The following is a 19,685-nucleotide window of genomic DNA, read 5'->3' as shown; positions in this document are numbered from 1 at the left end:
CTTATTTATCACCAAAAGTGGAAGGAAAATATTTTTAGTAAGAATAGGGTGAGTCATTAAGAGATTTTTTAATAGTCATAAAATTAAAATAAAATCAAAGATTAAAAAAAGTATGATTATATATATATATATATATATATATATATATATATATATATATATATATATATATATAAGCATTGATTGTGAGTCATCTCATCTGTATTTACTGTTGATGGTTTCTAATGACCCAAAACAAACTATTTTTTGTCCATAACACATTTATTCATTAAGAATCTTCAAGAAGCAAGTTTCCTCAAATCCAGTAGAGAGCAAGCCAACATCTCTTTAGAACCACTTCCTTCCTCCTGAAAGATATAAAAAGATAAACTGAGACAGGTGTTTTCTGTCCATAACACATTTATTCATTAAGAATCTTCAAGAAGCAAGTTTCCTCAAATCCAGTAGAGAGCAAGCCAACATCTCTTTAGAATCACTTCCTTCCTCCTGAAAGATATAAAAAGATAAATGAGACAGGTGAAAAAGCTAAATAAATTTTAATTCTCATTTTAATGAAAAACACATACCATTTCTTTCTAGGTCAAAATCATTCTCTCATAAACAAAACAACAATATTAAACTCTTTCTATATTTATTTTGATAGACCTTTTGGAGAAAATAGAATGAAAATGCTTAAAATATATTTTATGAAGTTTATTTTCAGTATCAAATCAAAGTTTTATTTGATAAATAGTATGAAATCAAAGTAAAAATAATCTTTAAGCAAAACAATAGGCAATTAAATATGAGAATACACAGGAAACATAAAAATAGAAAAAATCAAATCAAATCAAACACACAAAAAATAAAAATCAAAGAGGATATATGATAAAAAAGTATAAGAGAGAACAAAAACTTAGTACATAAACATTCAAAATTGGTTGTTTTTTATCCACCTCTCCCTAATTATTTCAAAATTGGGAAAAGGAAAAAACATGAAACGTGAATCACCTCTCCCTAATTTTCTTAAAATTGGTTGTTTTTTTATTTTAAAAAATAAAGTAGAAAATAATTAATAATAAATTAGAAAAGGGAGAGAAAATGAGAAGTAAAATCGTTCCCTTCCCTAAAAATTCTCTAAATGGGTTTTTCAATTTATTATCATTAAATTAATTTAAAAAGAAACCAGTCAAAATTTACAATTTAATAAAATAATAATAATAATAACAATAAAAAAATGGAAAAGCTAAAAAATTGCGGTAGAAAAAAATGACTATTTGACAGACCAATAAATGATGAAGATTTGACATTTTAATTAATTAAAGAAAAAAACAAATAAATTATAGAAAGAGAAGATATGGGATACCTCAGAAAAAAATCAACATTTGCTAAACTCTCACTCTCTTTTCACGGTTTCTCACCATCTCTTTGTTCCAAACAAAGACAACATTTTTCAATCTAAAATGCCATCCACTATATTTTTTATATTTTTTAGATCTAAAGAAGAAGAAAAAATGAGCTTCAATATGTGCAACATCAATCAATTTAAAATTTTGAAAGAGAAACAGATAAAGCCATAACACTTAAATCTCACCTTATGTTGAAGAAATATTAAATTTCAAGAACATAAATCCATACCTAGAAAAATATAGATTTACAACCTAAAAAAATAAAAAACATTAAAACTTACAATTTTTATTTTATCGATGTTGTTTAACCTTATACACCTTCACTTTTGTTGATCTACAATCTGAAGAAAAAAAAACAAAAGAAGTGAAAAGATATTAAAAAGATGAAAAAGATATAAGTTTTATTATGAACTTCAAAAATGGCAACAAAAGATCTATATTATCTTGAGAATGCACAAATGGTTACATACACGCGTAGATCTACAACCTAAAAAAAAAATAAAAAAAAAACTTACATTTTTCATATTTTTTTAATGTTAGTTTGCATCTTCATATAGATCTACAACCTGGAAAAACAAAAAACAAAAAGAAATGTGAGAGATTGCATATAAATGAATGAAAGATTGTGAGAAAATGAAGAAGAAATAAAGAGAGACGAATTTGAGGGATTTAGCAAGCATATAGAAAGAAGAAAGGAAGAAAAGTGGTTGGGAGAAAAGAGAGTAATTGAGGGAAAATAGATATAGAGAGAGGGGGGTAGAAGATGGAAGCTGCAGGAAGAAGCAAAAGTAGTTTTGAAATGATCAAAACCAAATTAGAAGCAATGTCTATCTTTAGACTACTTTTAGACTGTTGATGTGAAAATAGGTTAATATAATAATAATAAATACTCTGCAGAATATTTAATGTAATATATGAAGGGACATCTAAGAAAGAAGATAGTAATATTAAAATATATGGAAAATGGAAAAGTCTTGGGTTTGGTGAAATGAAAGTAAAGAAAAAGGTTGAAGAATTAATTAAGATTTCAATGTGTACCAAAGAAAACCTGAAGTGAGAACATAGAAATACAACCAAGGCATCCACGTGGCTGAAGCAGAAAGCAAAGGGCAAATATGTACTTTCCAGATCATAAAACTTTCTTATATTGTAGATGACTGCACCGTATACTACTAATAATACTAAAATAATAGTGCTTTTTTGAAAATAATATAATATTATTTAGTTGATCGTGTGTTATTGCCTCTGAGGTTGGAACCAATGAAATGAAGATACATAATGTACTTGATATGATCTTCATCATTGCACCTCATGTATAGTACAAAGAAATTTTCAAAAGTTAGGTCAATATTCATTTCATATCATATCATCAACTACCCAAATTTGTGTAGGTGAATTTTTTCGGATATTGAAATTTTGTACTCATACTCTCAAATTTACATTAATATACTATAAAAAAATTTAAATTAATTATTTCACTTATTTAAATCAACTAACACATATTAAATTGAATTTTTCATCTATAATTTTATTTCTTTAACATAACTTTGTCGTGCGAATAAGAAGTTGTTTCATTTTTTTTCAAGAGGAACGTGAGTTCAACTCTGACATAAAATTTTATTATCGAATTTTTGAAATGAGTTCGACTCTGATGTAAAAATGTTATTATAGGATTTTTGGAATCATTTGACATGATTATTTTTCTAAAAATAGTTACATTTGGTACTAGTATGTGTTACTATACAAAAGAACAAAAAGCCAATAAAACCAAAAAGTGAAGGGAATCTAGTGCTTTGGAGGGGGCATGCATGGTGGTGAGGGTTTTCTTTATTTGTGCTACTTTCATGAAAAACCCTAATAACTGGCTAAAATAAAAATTCTCAAAATGGATGGACTAAAACTAAAAACAGGGTTAGTTTGGGACCTACATGCAATTGCCACCTTCAATGGTTCATAGTCGTGTCGAAAATTCCACACTTCCAACCCACCATCTATATTACTCTCGCCGTTACCCCCTCATTCAACCTTTTCAATTATATATTGCTTTCTCTTCTTCCATTACCTTTTTAGAAAAGCAATAACTCACTTTTATTAACAAAATAAATTGTTAATAGACGATTCAATGGATATAATTGATAAAGAGTGGACTTGAAATTAGGGGATGAGAATAGTTTGGGTTGAGATCTTTATTTTTAAGTCTGATTATGTGTATATTAGCAATTCATTAATGTTTAGATAGATATAAAAAAAAAAATCAACGATACTAAAAATTTGTTTGTATTAAATTATGATATTTATTTAGTAGTATAAATTTTGTGAGATAAGAAAAATTATGAAAACAATCATAAGAAATTTTCATCTTATTTTCATAAATTCTTCAAGGTATAGTTAAATTTTATTTTTGTAATTTAATTCAAAATAAAAAACAATAATTATAAAAAATTATTCATGTTTATTGAAATAGACCTGTCAGATAGATTTAAAAGGTTTTTTATGGTCTCCCCCTAATTATTTTAATTAAATAAATTTATAAAAAATTATAAACTTTTTTCTTTAAAAAAATCTAACCCAACTTAAACCTGTGTAGATTAGACCATAAACTCATGTTAATCTGTCTGATATATTTTTATTTTTCACCCCTACTTGAAACCTCCTAACTAAATTCACATGTTAAATTTTAATTTAATTTTTTTCATAATAGAAATATAACAGCTATGAAACACAAACACCTCTTAAAGTAGGTGTGTCATGGTGTTCCATATATGTCATAGCCAACACTTGTATGATATTCATATAACTCTATTGAAATAGTCAAACAAGTATAAAAAAGTCAAACAAATATTGCAAAAAAAGAGTTTTTTATCCTTTGTCATTCTTTGAATCGGTCATTCTTTGAATCGATATCCAACATTGTACGACACTCATACAATATTAGGGTGGTAAACGACAACGAGCATGTTCGTCTCATTTAAGCATGTCCAGCAAAAACCTGCAAAAAATAGAGTGAGGCGGGACGGGCACTATATAGGGCGTAGACTTAAAACCTTGACTCATTCTACAAAAAATGAGGGCGGTGTGGGCGGACATGCTGGCAATGCACCTTTTTAGTTTAAAAATTACATAAACTTATGTTAATACTCACGGCCACACAAAAAATGAGACAGACATATTAGAGGATACAGGCATAAAATTTTGGCCCGCATCGTAAAAATGTGTTGTCAAAACGAATATGTTGACTGGTCGTGCTTGTTTTACCATCCATCCATATATAACATGGGTCAGACAATATAGACAAATGTTTAAAAAAATACAATAGTTTTTTTTGCTTGAACACATCTTATATATTTTTTGGACATCTATTGAAACAATTTTATTAATGGAAAATTAAAGACATTTGGTTAGAATATTATTAACTATGTCTCATTAAGTCAACTCAGTTGATAGCTGTGTAGAGACATCTGACTATAGGTTCGCAAGCTTGAACCAACAACATCCCACTTATTAATAATTAAGAGATAAAATTTCAGTCACAATCATATATTTTTAACATTATCGATATCAGAGTGTATGTATCATATCTCATTGAGTGTATTTGAGTGTATTTGAGTTTGTACTTCACATATAATCAAACATTCTGATTTGAATCAAATCCTAAGAACACTTCCGTGTGAATTTTTTAACTAAGAAAAACTTACCATCTAGTTTGATCATCTCTGACTCAAGTAATCTCGACAGATATACGTAGAATACCGATTTATACCTAAAACAAATCTTGAGATATGACTTAACAAGATGAACTTTCCAGATTCAGCAATTTAAATTATTCTATTAAAAAAAAGTATTCACCTCTTTTTAATTGATTTGACCATATGTCCCACACACCCCCTTTGACTTCACATCTCATTTTCCCTCTATTTAACCCCCTCCCTCATGGTTTCTCTCACAAACTATCACTTTTCTTTCTTCCATTCCATCATTTTGTTGGCCAAACCTTTTTCACACTCGAAAGTAGAATAAATGAGTCAGAAAAACATCATGTACATCGAAACCCCAGAAGCTTTTATCGATGGTGGCAAAAACTTTGACGATGATGGACGAGCCAAAAGAACTGGTACATAACATATATACAAATAAACAATAATCTCATCAATAATAACTTATTTTTTAAACTAAATTAATTTATTAATATAACTTATGTTGAATTTGAAGGTACATGGGTGACTGCAAGTGCACACATCATCACAGCAGTGATAGGTTCAGGAGTTTTATCACTTGCATGGGCAATAGCTCAAATGGGTTGGGTTGCTGGTCCTGCAGTTCTACTAGCTTTTTCTTTAATCACTTATTTCACTTCCACTCTTCTTGCTGATTCCTATCGTTCACCTGATCCTGTTCATGGCAAACGAAATTACACTTATTCAGAAGTTGTAAGATCTGTCTTAGGTAATCAAAAAAATAAAAATCACAATATTAATATTTTCTAAATTTTTATTTAATTATGACTTATAAGTTACAATTTGGCTTCTTTTTTTTTCAATTAATAGGAGGAAGGAAATTTCAGCTATGTGGATTAGCTCAATATATAAACCTTGTTGGTGTAACTATAGGTTACACAATAACTGCTTCAATTAGTATGGTGTAAGTTTATTTATTTATCCACATAAATAATTTATTTTGTATGATGTGAATTAATTTTTTTTAATTATTGTTATTTATTATAGGGCTGTGAAGAGGTCGAATTGTTATCATAAACAGGGACATGAAGCAAAGTGTTATATATCAAATAATCCATTCATGATTATATTTGCTTGCATTCAAATTGTGCTAAGTCAAATACCAAATTTCCATAAGCTTTCATGGCTCTCAATTCTTGCAGCTGTGATGTCTTTTGCTTATTCTGCAATTGGGCTTGGTCTCTCTGTAGCTAAAGTAGTAGGTAATTAATTAACTACTATGGTTTTGGATATTACATTAATTAATTTGTGTTAGTGTTAATTAATTACTATGGTTATGGTTGATGGTGAAGGTGGGGGACCTGCTGTAAGGACATCGTTAACAGGGGTACAAGTTGGTGTGGATGTTACTGGAACTGAGAAGGTTTGGAGGATGTTTCAAGCTATTGGTGATATTGCATTTGCTTATACTTATTCTAATGTGCTCATTGAGATACAGGCAAGTTATCATGTTGATTTTTGTTGTAATTTGCAAACAGTGTTGTTATTATTATTATTATTTGCACACATATATCATATATCACATTCATTTTGCATTATTATTTGTGTATTAATTTGAATATTGGATCTTGCTTGTATTTTATAGTACAAAGTTACTTAACTTTCACATGCGTAATTAATGCAACTATATCTATAGACATGGATGGTGCATTAATTTGAATATTGGATCTTGCTTGTATATTGCTATAATTAAGTGTATAGATTCTTTATTTTGCATGCATGCATGATTCATGGGAACCGTGGCAGTATGGCAGAGTGGCTAAGTTGTTAACTCCAATTCTATTTTAAATTAAAATCAAGTATTTTGTCCGAAAATCATCCTATTTTAAATTAAAATCAAGTATTTTGTCCGAAAATCATCCGACGAAATGTCAATATTATTAGGTCTGAAATTCATCTGATAAAATATCAATATTATTTATCAATATTATTAGGTTCAACGCCATTACTCTGGCTCTCACAATTATTTGTGAATTTTTAATAAGTATTACCACTTCATCTACATACCAAAAAAATTTGTGTATTTTTCAAAAACATCAAAAGCAACTCAAAATCAATTTTATCTCCTCTAAAGTTGAAACCAAATATGCGCTTCCTCTTATTTATCTAATCATTTTTGTGGAAAGTTGAAAAGAAATACAATACAATCATTTTACCTAAAAGTCGTTAAACACCAAAGATGGCAAAACAAATTATATTTCCTTCACACGGACGTTATATATTTTCTTGTATGAAACCAAATTAACTATATGTCCCCTGCTCTATCATATTCCCTTTCACTTTCTTTTAATTGAAGTAGCATTCCAATAATTTTAGTAATAATTGAGAGTTTGATACAAATTTTAAGAGAAGATTTATTTTGGAAATATTGTTTTTTTAATTCAATAACAAAAAAAATTATTCTACTCAACAAGAAAAAAAAAAGCAAAAACATTCGCAATTGGTATTACACCTGCCCTAATGTACACCATTAATAATCTTAATATACAGTTTAATCTCAAAAAAATATATACCATATTAACATCAAATATATGGAAGGATGCCCCCCATGGAACCTTTTAATTAATGTATAACACTTGATATATCCCACACAAATACAGAACAGCTTTTAAGTTAATATCATTTTAATGGTCACAATAAACTTTAAGGAACCACAATAAGGAACCACAATAAACTTTAGCAATACTAAATAATCCAAAAAAATTAACACAATAAAAAAAATAGAACAAACACACTGGATAAAAATGAGCAACAAAACTCAAACAAATTGAAAATTCAGCCAAAATGTCTTATGGTCATAATTAAACTCAGCCAAAATGTAGAATATATGGGACAACCCATGAATGCATTTAACAAGATTCGCTTTCATTGCAATGTAATTATTATTATCATCAGATTACCATTATCAATGACAAGTAAATTAAGTAAATTATGATGATATTTTGCTTTCATGTTCGGACCATATTCTACAGGATACCTTGAAGTCAAGCCCTCCAGAGAACCAAGTCATGAAAAGAGCAAGTTTGGTTGGCATCTTAACTACGTCAATGTTTTACATGCTCTGTGGTTGTTTAGGATATGCAGCATTTGGAAACGATGCACCAGGAAATTTCCTCACAGGGTTTGGCTTTTACGAGCCATTTTGGCTAATAGACATTGCTAACATATGCATAGCAGTACATTTGGTTGGAGCTTATCAGGTAAACAACTTGAACAAAACCTGTTTTCTTCTTCTGTAATGTTCTATTGTTCATGATAAGTGTTTTCATATTTTCAGGTCTTCTGTCAACCAATATTTGGATTCGTAGAGAGTAAGAGTAAGGAAAAATGGTCAAATAGCAAATTTGTAAACGGAGAGCACGCTATAAATATTCCTCTATGTGGAACCTTATATGTGAACTTCTTCAGGGTAGTGTGGAGAACAACATATGTTGCTGTCACTTCTTTAATAGCTATGATGTTTCCATTCTTCAATGACTTCCTAGGCTTGATTGGTTCACTTTCCTTTTGGCCATTAACGGTTTACTTCCCCATAGAGATGTACATTAAGCAGTCCAAGATGCAAAGATTTTCCTTCACATGGACATGGCTCAAGATATTGAGCTGGGCGTGCCTCATTGTTTCTATCATCTCAGCTGCTGGTTCCATCCAAGGCCTTGCTCATGATCTCAAAAAATACCAGCCATTCAAAGCTCAGCAATAATATATTTATTTCTGTTAGTTCTATATTGTTCTCTTTTCTAAGTAACTTTTTGTTTTTTTTAATAAGACACCAGCAAGTCCACGCATATGTAATGTTATCAGGTTATTATGCAAGAACATAACACTAAGCTGCAGTGTAAATATATGGCATGAATTATCCCTACGTTTGAAAGTTAGCACTGCTATTTAAAATTGTTATCTATGGTACGAACTGATATCACATGTCTCCTTTTGTATTTCTCCACCAATATTATAGATAAGTATTAGATACCAGGTTTGGCCTTACACAAACAAATAACTACTTATGTGATTAATCTGTTAGAGGGGAACTGTAGTTATAATTATATTAAGGCCATGGATAGCAAGGGGGGACTCATGAGCCATCTTTTAAATTAAAGACCCACCTATGGTTTTGACTGAGTATTATCTCCTCTATGAGGAGTATCAGCTCTTGGGATTGCAGGAGATCATCTTACGTAATAATTCTATTTTCAATCAATAATCCAATTTCTTCTTCTGTCTAAATTTGGGTTAGATCAGAAACCATGGGTGCATTCAGGTTTATCAAGTACGCTAAATGCTAAATGTCTCCAAAAAAAAGTAGGTATACACCAATTTGAGTTTAACATACATTGGAAGTGTTGGAATTTCTGCCTTAATTGTGGTCCACCCCTAGTCGCCTTAATTGCGGCATTTGGCTTGCCTTCTTTGCACAGCCCCCAAGGCCTTCATTGATTTGAAGGGGTGGATTTAATCCCACATTGTTGAGAGATATGGCATGTGGTGTGTTTATAAGTGGGGGCAATTTTCACCTTACAAGCCGGTTTTGTAGGGATGAATTAGGCCCAACCCAAAATCAAAGAGGAAGTCTACTGCTTATATTAAAATAGAAAAGGAAAAAAAAAAATTAGTTAGGCACAGTTAGAGTCGTACCTAGTTAGAGAGGGTTTGTTAAATTAAAACAGATGGCTAAGGGGAAAGAGGTGATTTAGCAAGGTAAACAGAGCAATGGCTCTGTTGAATGTATACAGAAAATGCTGGAGAACAAATATCTCCTCTATTTTCAGTATTCAATAAAATTGTAAGTCAGATAGTTTCTATCCATTTCTCACTTCTTTGCCCAAGGTTTCCAACAGCTTAACTTCTACAAGGCTAAATAAGAACACTTGACCTAGTTCTCAATAAAATTGTTAGCTTGATGTTTCTATGAATTTCTTTTCCCTAGGTTCCCAACAGAGCTTTCTTCTACAAACCTCAACAGTTGACAAGATTTTCAGCAAGATTCAAAAGGCATATATCTAGGACATAATGAAAATCTGTTAAAAATAGGATGCGACTTAAGTTCAAATAGGTCAAACCAAATGTACATAAAAAGAAAGCTGGAGCATAGTCATAATTTTATAGGATAATATTATACAAGTTCAAATAGGTCAAACTAATTGCACATTCCTACTGAAGATTAAAATCCGGAGAAATAATATTATGCCAAAAACTGAGCTTAATTACATCTGCCAGACTTAAAAAACAAAATGATTCAGTGTATTACCCAATTGGATAGATCAACCAGACTCCCCCTCAATCATGACAAATGCCTGAATAAGACTTTGAGCAGCATTAGTTTGCTCCGGGGTTCCAGATATTATAATTTTAGTTTCCGCGGCTCCAGGTTTTGGATCAGTAATAGTAACATTTGCATCAGATATCTGCAAGTGTAAATGACATTGGAAATGTCAAAATCATTAAAATCATAGTGATTTCATAATTTTCATCAATAACCACCCCATGACCATCCTACAATTTGTTTTCCAATTAAAACAGAAAAAGGTAACAGCCTTTCTCAACAGGAAGAAACTTGCACAATTACTCACCTCAACAAAAAGCATTCAGACTGTAGGACCCTTTTATGTATTACGTGAAAATTTATTAACGCTCAAGTTTATGTGAAGTAATATTGGATCGCAAGTCCATGTATGAGTAGCTCAGACAACTATTTAAATTATTTGCACAAAAATCCTCCAACAGCCAGCCAAAAACAACAAAATTAACATCATCAATTGTCAGATGCAATGGCCTCACCTGGAGTATTTGTTTCAGGCATTCACCATCTTCCCCGTATATTACAGGCACCAGAGCTCGGGGAACAACAACTTCAACGGTGGTACTAGTGATAATTGGTAGGCTTCCTCTGCATGATAAAACTCCGTTATTAACACAGTAGGAGAAAGAGAGTTAGAAGGAAATTTGAAAAATAGTAAAGATGATAGAATTATTGACAGTGATATACACACCCTGCAAATCCAGAAATTCTTCGAGGACCCCCTGCAAATTCTGGCAAGCCCATGCGTCCACCACCTTCAAGTAACCCCTATAACCAGATATCCCTTATGATTAACTCAAACAATTAATATCCATATCAGTAAGGGAAGACATCTTGTTTAAACCATAATGGCTAATTGCACTTAAAGATTGATATGCAGTACCATATGAAATTTTATAGGGATGCAGCAATAACCTAACGTAGTATATGAAATTAAATAGATCAACAAAGTTAAATTCAAATGATATATTTCATACAGTAAGAAACTTCAAACATTTTAGAATAAAAAATAAGAATAAACATCACATAAGCTTAAAAAAATCTATGTTTTATGAAATAACTACAATACAATTATTTTGATGCAAACTATGTGTGTTGTACTACAGTTCCTTCCTCCTTCTCATTCAGAAAAAATCTATGTTTTATGAAATAACTACAACACATTTACTTTGATGCAAACTATGTGTGTTGTACTACAGTTCCTTCCTCCTTCTCATTCAGTTCAATCTCAATAATTTCAACCAAGACTAATTTCAACACACAGATCAGCTGTTTGATAAAAGATAGACTAAATATAAGTTACCAGCGGATATGCTCCAAAGGCAGAGGGTAAAACAAAAGTAGTCAAATACCTTAGGACCCCAAGGCTTCCTTTCAGATATGTGAGGAGGAATGCCTGGTCTATGTATGTTATTCATAAAATGAGGGTGATCATCGAGGGGAAAACCAGCATGCAGAGGTGGTGGACCTAGGTCAGAATACATTCTGGGAGGTGAAAGTCCCCGCCTTCCCAAATAAGGTGGGAACGAAGACTGTTGATCAAGAAATCCTGAATTTGAAGGAAAATCAGCAGACGGAAATGCTTCTCGAAAGAAATGATTTCTTAATCTCATTGTTATTTGCAAAAGAGCATCATGCACTGCCTCGATTTCTCCATTTACCTGTAAAGAGGATAAGCCACAACCATTGGAAACATCAATAATACTTCGAAAAAAATTGTTTAAATCAGTATAGACCAATCACAGCATGCATCTCAGTCATTTAACGAATTGATGAATTAGTACCATGTAAATGTAATTATCAGGCAGTTATTCCAACTTCACTATTGAAAAGCTATATTAATTGAGAATATGACTTGACGAGATATAATGGTTATTCGTTATAGATTATAGGTCATATTGACCGTGTATTGTATCTACCAAATACCAGGGGGGTAGTTTAATTTCATCTTAATAATTACAAGATAGCGGCGTTACTATGAAAATTATACCACATAGGATAAAGTGACAGATTTTAAATAAACACCAATATGAGACTTGGTAGAATTTGAACCTGGATTACTTCATCATCTTCTGAAACACACTTTGGACCCTTATCCTTTCCCAACATACGAATATGGGCACCTGATAAATTCCTCATTTCAGCAATAATGGAACCACCCTTCCCAAGGAGACAGCCTATATGATTGGAAGAAACAACAATCCTTGATAACATACTTTGCGCTTTGGTATCAGGAAAAGCCCTGGATATTCTATTTTGCACACGAAATATGGCCTCTTGCACAGGAGATATTCTATCATCTGGGTGCTGCAATTACTAAACTAATATCAGTGAAAAACAGATTTGACTCCACAACAATGGCACAAATGAGAAAATGGGAAAGTTGTACAATACCGCTGGACCAGATATGACGATAACGCAATCCTCTGAACCTGGGTTTCCTTCTATAACCTTGATTTCACTAGCTGTTTCTTGTTGCATGGTCTTAATTATTGATCCACCTTTGCCAATTATGTTTCCAACATTTTCGGAAGGACACAATAAACGGAAAGTAAGTATTTCCGGTGGAAGCCTCGAGCGACCACGGATGGGGCCTTCATGAAATTTGGGAATCATTGGAGCAGAATGGAAAACAGGAATTTCATTAGCCCCAGTAGCAAAGGATGCTCCTTGACCAGCAAAAGTTCGTTTATTTTGTTGGAATTGACCAAAGGAATGAGATGACGGCCCAGTAAGGTTGGTGGAGAGCGATTCATGATCACGAGATGGATTATCCAAAATCTGCTGAAAAACGGATTGAAGAGCTTTCTTGACAACTTCTACTCCTCCTGTGATCTACATCATATTATAGCATGAATGAAGGAGATGTTAAAACATGAAAACAAGCACGACCGCGTCTAAAAGAAAGTGAAATGCATCAAGATAGCAACTAATCGAAACCCGTACTTTTTCTCCATCTACTTTTTGTAAAACTACTAAAATGCATTCATGTAAAATGCACATTAGACAGTTAAATCAAACAACATCTGAAAAAGTAACAACAACTATTTATGGAATAACAATATACACCTTCTTTGTTATAGTACAGACAGTGTCATAGACATTTACCTGAACTAGCTCATCAGAATCCGTCGCACACGAGGGAATTTCTTCTTTGGAAAGGATCCGAATTTGCGCCCCGCTATCAGCTGCCATTCTCTTTATCACACTTCCACCCTTTCCCAAAATGCATCCAACTTGATTACAAAGCACAAGTAGCCTTAAAGAAAAATACGAAGCTTTTTTATTTTCATCACCACCTTCACCATTATTCTCTACTCCTTGAGCCATCCTCTCAAAAACCAGTGTCACAGCCTTCAGAATAGACAAATTAGAACTCCCCTTCTCGCTCTGCGAATCTTCAACAGAAACCGAATCTTTATCTTCATTATCATCCCCATTATCTTTCCCTTCATCATCCTTCCCCTTGTTTTCACTCTCACCATCATCATTATTATCATCATTATTGTTATTATCATCATTATTGTTATTATTATTATTATTATTATTATTATTATTATTATTATTATTATTATTATTATTAACCTCCTTTCCTTGCTCGGCGCTACCTTCTTCATTCTCTTTATCCAAACATAAAAAAGTTATAACTCTTTCATCACATCCCGGGACAGGCTCTTCAATCTTAACTTTCACGCCAGTTTCTTGGCGAATTTGTGAAATAATGGAACCGCCTTTACCAATAACACCACCAATTCTAGTAGCAGGACATAGCAAACGGAATACAACACTGGAAGAAGGTGCATCCAACGGCGAAAAACCACCGGATGACTTTCTTCTTTTTCCTCTCCTATTTGAGTCTGATTTCTTAAATCTCTTAGTCATTGGAACTGAATGTGAGTACGAAACAATGACAAACCTATTTCATATATCAATTAATTCATCAATTCCAGCATACAACTATTAAAACCTAAGTAGTTTAATCGCGGCCAATAGCAGCGCAAACGCGGCCGCTAAGGCGCGGCGGCCATCACTGTCACGGCTGCCTTAGATGCATTTTGCAAGTAGTTGCCGTCGAAGGAATTTTCGCGCCGGCGACGATGAAGATTTGAAAATTGAAAAGTAAAAAAGTGTGGAGAGAGTAACCTGAAGAATCACGGTAGAAGAGGAGGACGGTGAAGAAGAAACTCGCTCTGGAAGATGAACCGGCGCGTGCTTGAATCAGAGCTGCATGTGTTGTTAGGTTAAACGAAAAGGAAGAAGTTGAACTTGAAATCAAAGCAAATATTTATCGATCGGTAAGATGGTAAATAACAAGTTTAATAATTTAACCGAAAAATAATTTCAGTGGAAAATTTTATTAGTTTAATAGAATTTAACTTTTTATAAAATTTTATTAATTTGTTTGTGTTTTGATGTGGAGTTGATTTTTTTTTAAGAAATTCTAACTCCACATCTTGACTCTTGTGTATGATGCACCTTATCAAAAATGTCATTCTGTTTCTCTTAATGTATTCTCGAAAGCTTTTTTTTTTATTTCAAAGTTCATTTGTTTCGTAGGTGTATTTATGGAAGGCTTCCAGCGATGCATTTACGGAAATATTTGATCTTATATTCGCGACACACTCTTCTCCTCCCTCATTCTTCACTTTTCTTCTTCTTCACACTCTCAAACTCTCTAAACCTCAAAAATCAAAATCCACCAGAGTTGTTTTTTTTCACTCGAGTTCGGCTCTAAATGTGTGCATCAACGATCAACACATTCCAATAACTTTAAAACTCAATTTAATCGGTAAGTTTTTGAAATTTCGAGTTATTTTAAATTATTTCTCATAATAGAGTTTGAATACACTTTTAGGTGTAGAAATCATTAGTTAGTTTTAAAAACATAATTTAGAGACGGTGTAGGTATTTTTTGTGTAAAACGGACGATCAAGCCACCAAAATAGGGTTTCATCAGTCTCATTTAGACCACACTGACGATGTTCTTCCTCGCTGTCGTGAGATAGATGACATGGCGCAGGCAGACATTGTCCATGGTTTCTTCCCTGGGGGGTCTGATCACAGGCGTATACTAGATGGTATCATAAGGATGGCAGATGGGGCATTTTTGTAACGTCGACATCGTGTCAGGACAAGTTGGACACTTGATGATAGAACCATAGTAGCCAGCAGACAACGTGGTGACGCAAAGGCGAGGCCGGAGGAGTGGAAGAGGATGTTGTCCGGTACACACAGTAATGATGCGTGTGATTTTATGGATGTCTGTATTTTGATTACATTTATGTACTTTATTTTGAGTATGTATTTGACACTATTTGGATGATTTATACGGTGTATTCTTTTGGTGTACTTTATTTCATTGCATTTAAATTGCACTACTTTGATGTACTATAATTTGATATTCTATTTTGTTTTAAATATTGGAGTTTAGTATTAGTAGTGAAATGTAGTTGATTTGAAAATATAACAGAAGGTTAGGTTTCGTATGTACATATACGGAATATCGTGCTTTTAACATGTTCCATAGATACATCTACAAAAGATTCACTAAACTGAATTAATTTGAACTTTACCAACATTCACTATGTTTTTAATGCTTTTGTAGATGAACCTACGGAAAAAACAAATTTTTGTTAAAACAAGGTGCTTCCAAACGTGTATCTACGAAAATTTGAGGCATAATTGAAATTTTGCCAGGTGGGTAAGAGTATCAAGAGGTGTAATGAGATGTCCTTTTTATGTGTTCATTTGATTTAGATTAATTAATATTTATGTTTACCATTTAATGCATTTTTTATTAATAAATTTTGCTTCATAGTAAATCTAGGGCCTTCAAAGCTGAGCTATGGGTATTTATATATATATATATATATATATATATATATATATATATATATATATATATATATATATATATATATATAAGTCAGGATCAAATGACATTAATGTGTCAAATTTAGTAATATGACACATTTGATAACTATTCACCCCATATCTGTATAATAAAATTCATTATTGAATTGAAAGCTATTATCCTATTGAAAATTGTCATCTTATTCTATTAACTTTAATGAGGAAAAATTAGTTTATTTAGAATCAAAGAAAATCATAATTTTAAAAATATAAGCGAGGGCGAAGCGGAGCTGTTAATATAAATATATTTATTAATTTTACTACACATTTATTTTTATTAAGATAATATATTGTTTTGATGATTTAATATTTAGAATTTTAATTTTTAAAAATATAAGTTAGTATATGACTAAATTATGTTGAATGCTAATATTTAACTTAATTATTGATTTTTGATGTAGAAAAAATGAAATATCGAGATTTAAAAACATATAAACACTTTTTATTTTGATGAAAAAGTTAGAAATGGTTTTAAAGGCAGCAGGACAGGGTTGGAAAACACATCCCCATTAGAGATGGATGTTCAATAATAATACCCAACAGGACTTAGGGTTGGGACAGGGGCGGTATATATATAGCCATATAGGCAGAGGTGAGGTTGGTAATGTTGAAAATCGCTTTTATCATGCTTTATTGTCATACCTATTTGAGATTATTCGCAGTTTTATCATTTGTGTTGTTAGTGAAATTGGTATTTGTTTTTTTATCAATTTGAATGAATGCAAAAAAAAAAGTTAAACATCGATAAAAGTGTCTATCGTTAATATTTTAAATAATTTTAATATGTGTGTGTGTTATTTATATTGAGATGAAAAAATAAGCTTTGCTAAAACTAAAAGTTAAACCTATGGATATGATAGCGTAGGACTTTTTGTTTAACCAATTCAACTAAAAAATGTATTTGAAATATTTTTGACATATTATATATTTTTAAGTAAATTGATTTTTTTTCATGGTCTTTTTGTAGCTCAAAGTGTTGAGGTTTTAATCCTCAACTTGAATTGATTGACCCTTGGGCTAGCCATATGTTATTGTAATGTTTGATTTAAATTCAACTATTAAAATAGAAGATTCTATGTACACCCGAGTTTTAAAAAAAACAATAAATGCACAATATTGTCCCTTCTTGGACAGAAGCTTTTGGAGCATTTGACATTAATCAGACTTCCTCTATATCATTCTCAGTATCCATTAAAAAACACAACTCAGAACCCTAAAATTTTAAAACTCTCATCTTTCATTCAAATAGAGTGTTATGAGTTACAATTTATTGCAAATCATCAATCAAAATATAAGACATGTTTAAGTTTATAATGTATTGTGTACATGTCTAGTTTCTTGGTATGTCTTGGGAAAACATTTTGCCCTAACACGACACATGCTTGAGGGGCTATGTATGTGTCTGGTTTCCTGGTTTGGGTTATCTCAAGTGGATCAAGTTCAACCCGAATCTAATGGAGCTTGCCTCGATTAATGATTTATCCAGAAGAACAATGTCAGGTTGAAAAGTTGATGGGTTATATTGGTTATGTTGAGCCAAAGCTAATACGGGTAATATTTTATTGAGATATGATGGAGAACACATTTATGCTTATGATAATATTATGGCCTTATATTAGGGCAATCAAGTCGGATTTCCAATCACCATTAAGAGTTCATACAAATCATGGGCAATCACATTAACTTATCTCTGATGGATTTTATGTGTAAGATGTGTCATAATTGTCCCTCGCTGGTAAAGTTATTCTTGGTGTACTAATATGTGTACATAGTGCCCACTGTCGGGTCTGATAAAATTTAACTGGCCCACACACACTTATTCCAACAATAATCTGAGCCCATATCGAGATGACGAAGGTTGCCACCAATAGCAACAACAACACCAACTAAGCTGCCATAACGGAGATGATAGAAGATATGGATGATTTATGTTGCCATAACACGTTTTTACGAGAAATTGTCCGTGGTCTATAATAGCAGGACTACACATAGCCAAAATCGATCAAAGAAGATGAGTTTGCAGATCCCTAAACATACACAACTGGGAGTTGGGATTCTCTCATTCCCAAAAATTTCCAACTAACATCCTTTGTGTCATTTGACGACAATAGCGATCCTCAAGAACACATAATCCTCATCAACACCCAAATGGATGTCATTAGGGTAGATGATCCACATAAGTTAAAATTTATGGCTGAAACGTTCAAGGAGGCCGCTGTTCAATAATACATGAGTCTTTCGATGTTCTCGGCGTCGAGTTACCAAGGCCAGAGAAGAAATATGGTCCACCAATTTTGAGTCTGCGGGCACATAAAATTTTCCACCACCGTCTTATTCAATGTTTGCCAGGGTTATTTTAAATTTTTGTGTGAGTATTTAACCATATTTAATAAATAAGACATCAAGATCGCCAACCCAAACCAATAGATGTTCCTTGGAGATTTCTATAGCAGTATCTGGGTCAGGCACTTCAACGAGTCTTCGGTTCGGAAGTTGACACTCACGATGGAAGAAATTATGCTAAGAGCGAGTGTTATATCAAAGGAGAAGAAAACGACACTAAAAAAGAACCTGAGATGCAAGAGATTGAGGTGGCGGAAATATGAAGTATCCAGCCAGCAAAGGAATTAGAACACAATACCAATTCGAGAAAATGTTACATTTAATCCCGCCATAAGGCCATTAGAGAATTTCACCCGCACCGGACACGTGGATGAAGCATATCCTCAAAGAAATCTACCACACCAAGGTCATTCGTAACCTCTTTCCGCCAATGGATATATGATGAGGAACGAGCCAAAGAGATTTTACAAGTATCGCATGATACATGGTTACCATACAAATGATTATCACCTCCTAAAGCAAGAAATTGAGAAGTTAATCCAAAAGGGTCTCCTGTAGAGATACGTATGGGGTAGCTCCTAGAGTACGGGAAACAAAATTATGTAAAATTTTCTAGATTCTGATTTAAATTTCATAAGATAAATTTAAACATGTCCTGAATGATCATCTACAATAGTAAAAAATGGGAATAACTATTACAAGATATATAATAGCAAGAGAATCTCATATACTAATATAAATCATATCAAAGAGACTAGAAGTTAAACTAGTACTGTAGAAAAAAAAAACTTTATGGTTTTCCAAAATAGGAAAAGTCACGAACTTTATTATCCTGTATTTGTACTTATGGAAAATTAGAATATACATGTTTAAGGACCTTGGTTCAAGGATTACCAAGTCTGAAATATCCAAAATCAAAAGAAGATGCATTATTGATCAAATAAACATTAGTAGATATCAGGTCATTGTGAGTTTTATAGCCTACCAAATAACATAAGCCTTGATCCA

At 32.2% G+C, this 19,685-nt stretch overlaps 2 protein-coding genes and 1 long non-coding RNA gene across 4 annotated transcripts; 1 reads left to right on the top strand and 2 right to left on the bottom strand.

The window, feature by feature from the left end:
- Positions 1-204: 204 nt before the first annotated feature.
- Positions 205-2,256, bottom strand: LOC131654799 (uncharacterized). 2 transcript variants are annotated; one of them, XR_009299573.1, is made up of 4 exons: positions 1,904-2,256; positions 1,670-1,729; positions 1,346-1,476; positions 205-486 (listed from the first exon to the last, which is right to left on the bottom strand). It is a non-coding gene; the product is annotated as an uncharacterized LOC131654799 (long non-coding RNA). The 2 variants fall into 2 exon arrangements; XR_009299574.1 differs by lacking the exon at positions 1,346-1,476.
- A 3,066-nt stretch (positions 2,257-5,322) lies between these two features.
- On the top strand, positions 5,323-9,000 carry LOC131660135 (amino acid permease 6-like). Its single transcript, XM_058929291.1, has 7 exons — positions 5,323-5,499; positions 5,598-5,831; positions 5,933-6,026; positions 6,110-6,324; positions 6,415-6,560; positions 8,095-8,322; positions 8,400-9,000. The coding sequence occupies exons 1-7, from the start codon at positions 5,406-5,408 to the stop codon at positions 8,823-8,825; spliced, it is 1,437 nt and encodes a 478-aa protein (XP_058785274.1). The 5' UTR covers positions 5,323-5,405; the 3' UTR covers positions 8,826-9,000.
- Positions 9,001-10,192: 1,192 nt separating this feature from the next.
- Positions 10,193-14,720, bottom strand: LOC131660134 (KH domain-containing protein HEN4-like). Its single transcript, XM_058929290.1, has 8 exons — positions 14,565-14,720; positions 13,530-14,337; positions 12,816-13,256; positions 12,474-12,728; positions 11,774-12,082; positions 11,113-11,189; positions 10,901-11,009; positions 10,193-10,527 (listed from the first exon to the last, which is right to left on the bottom strand). The coding sequence occupies exons 2-8, from the start codon at positions 14,301-14,303 to the stop codon at positions 10,384-10,386; spliced, it is 2,109 nt and encodes a 702-aa protein (XP_058785273.1). The 5' UTR covers positions 14,304-14,337; positions 14,565-14,720; the 3' UTR covers positions 10,193-10,383.
- Between the last annotated feature and the right edge of the window lie 4,965 nt (positions 14,721-19,685).

Source organism: Vicia villosa, linkage group LG3, assembly GCF_029867415.1.
Source record: "Vicia villosa cultivar HV-30 ecotype Madison, WI linkage group LG3, Vvil1.0, whole genome shotgun sequence".
Lineage (NCBI taxonomy): Eukaryota > Viridiplantae > Streptophyta > Magnoliopsida > Fabales > Fabaceae > Vicia > Vicia villosa.
Note: the sequence above shows the minus strand (reverse complement) of the source record. Positions and strands in the feature narration are given on the sequence as shown.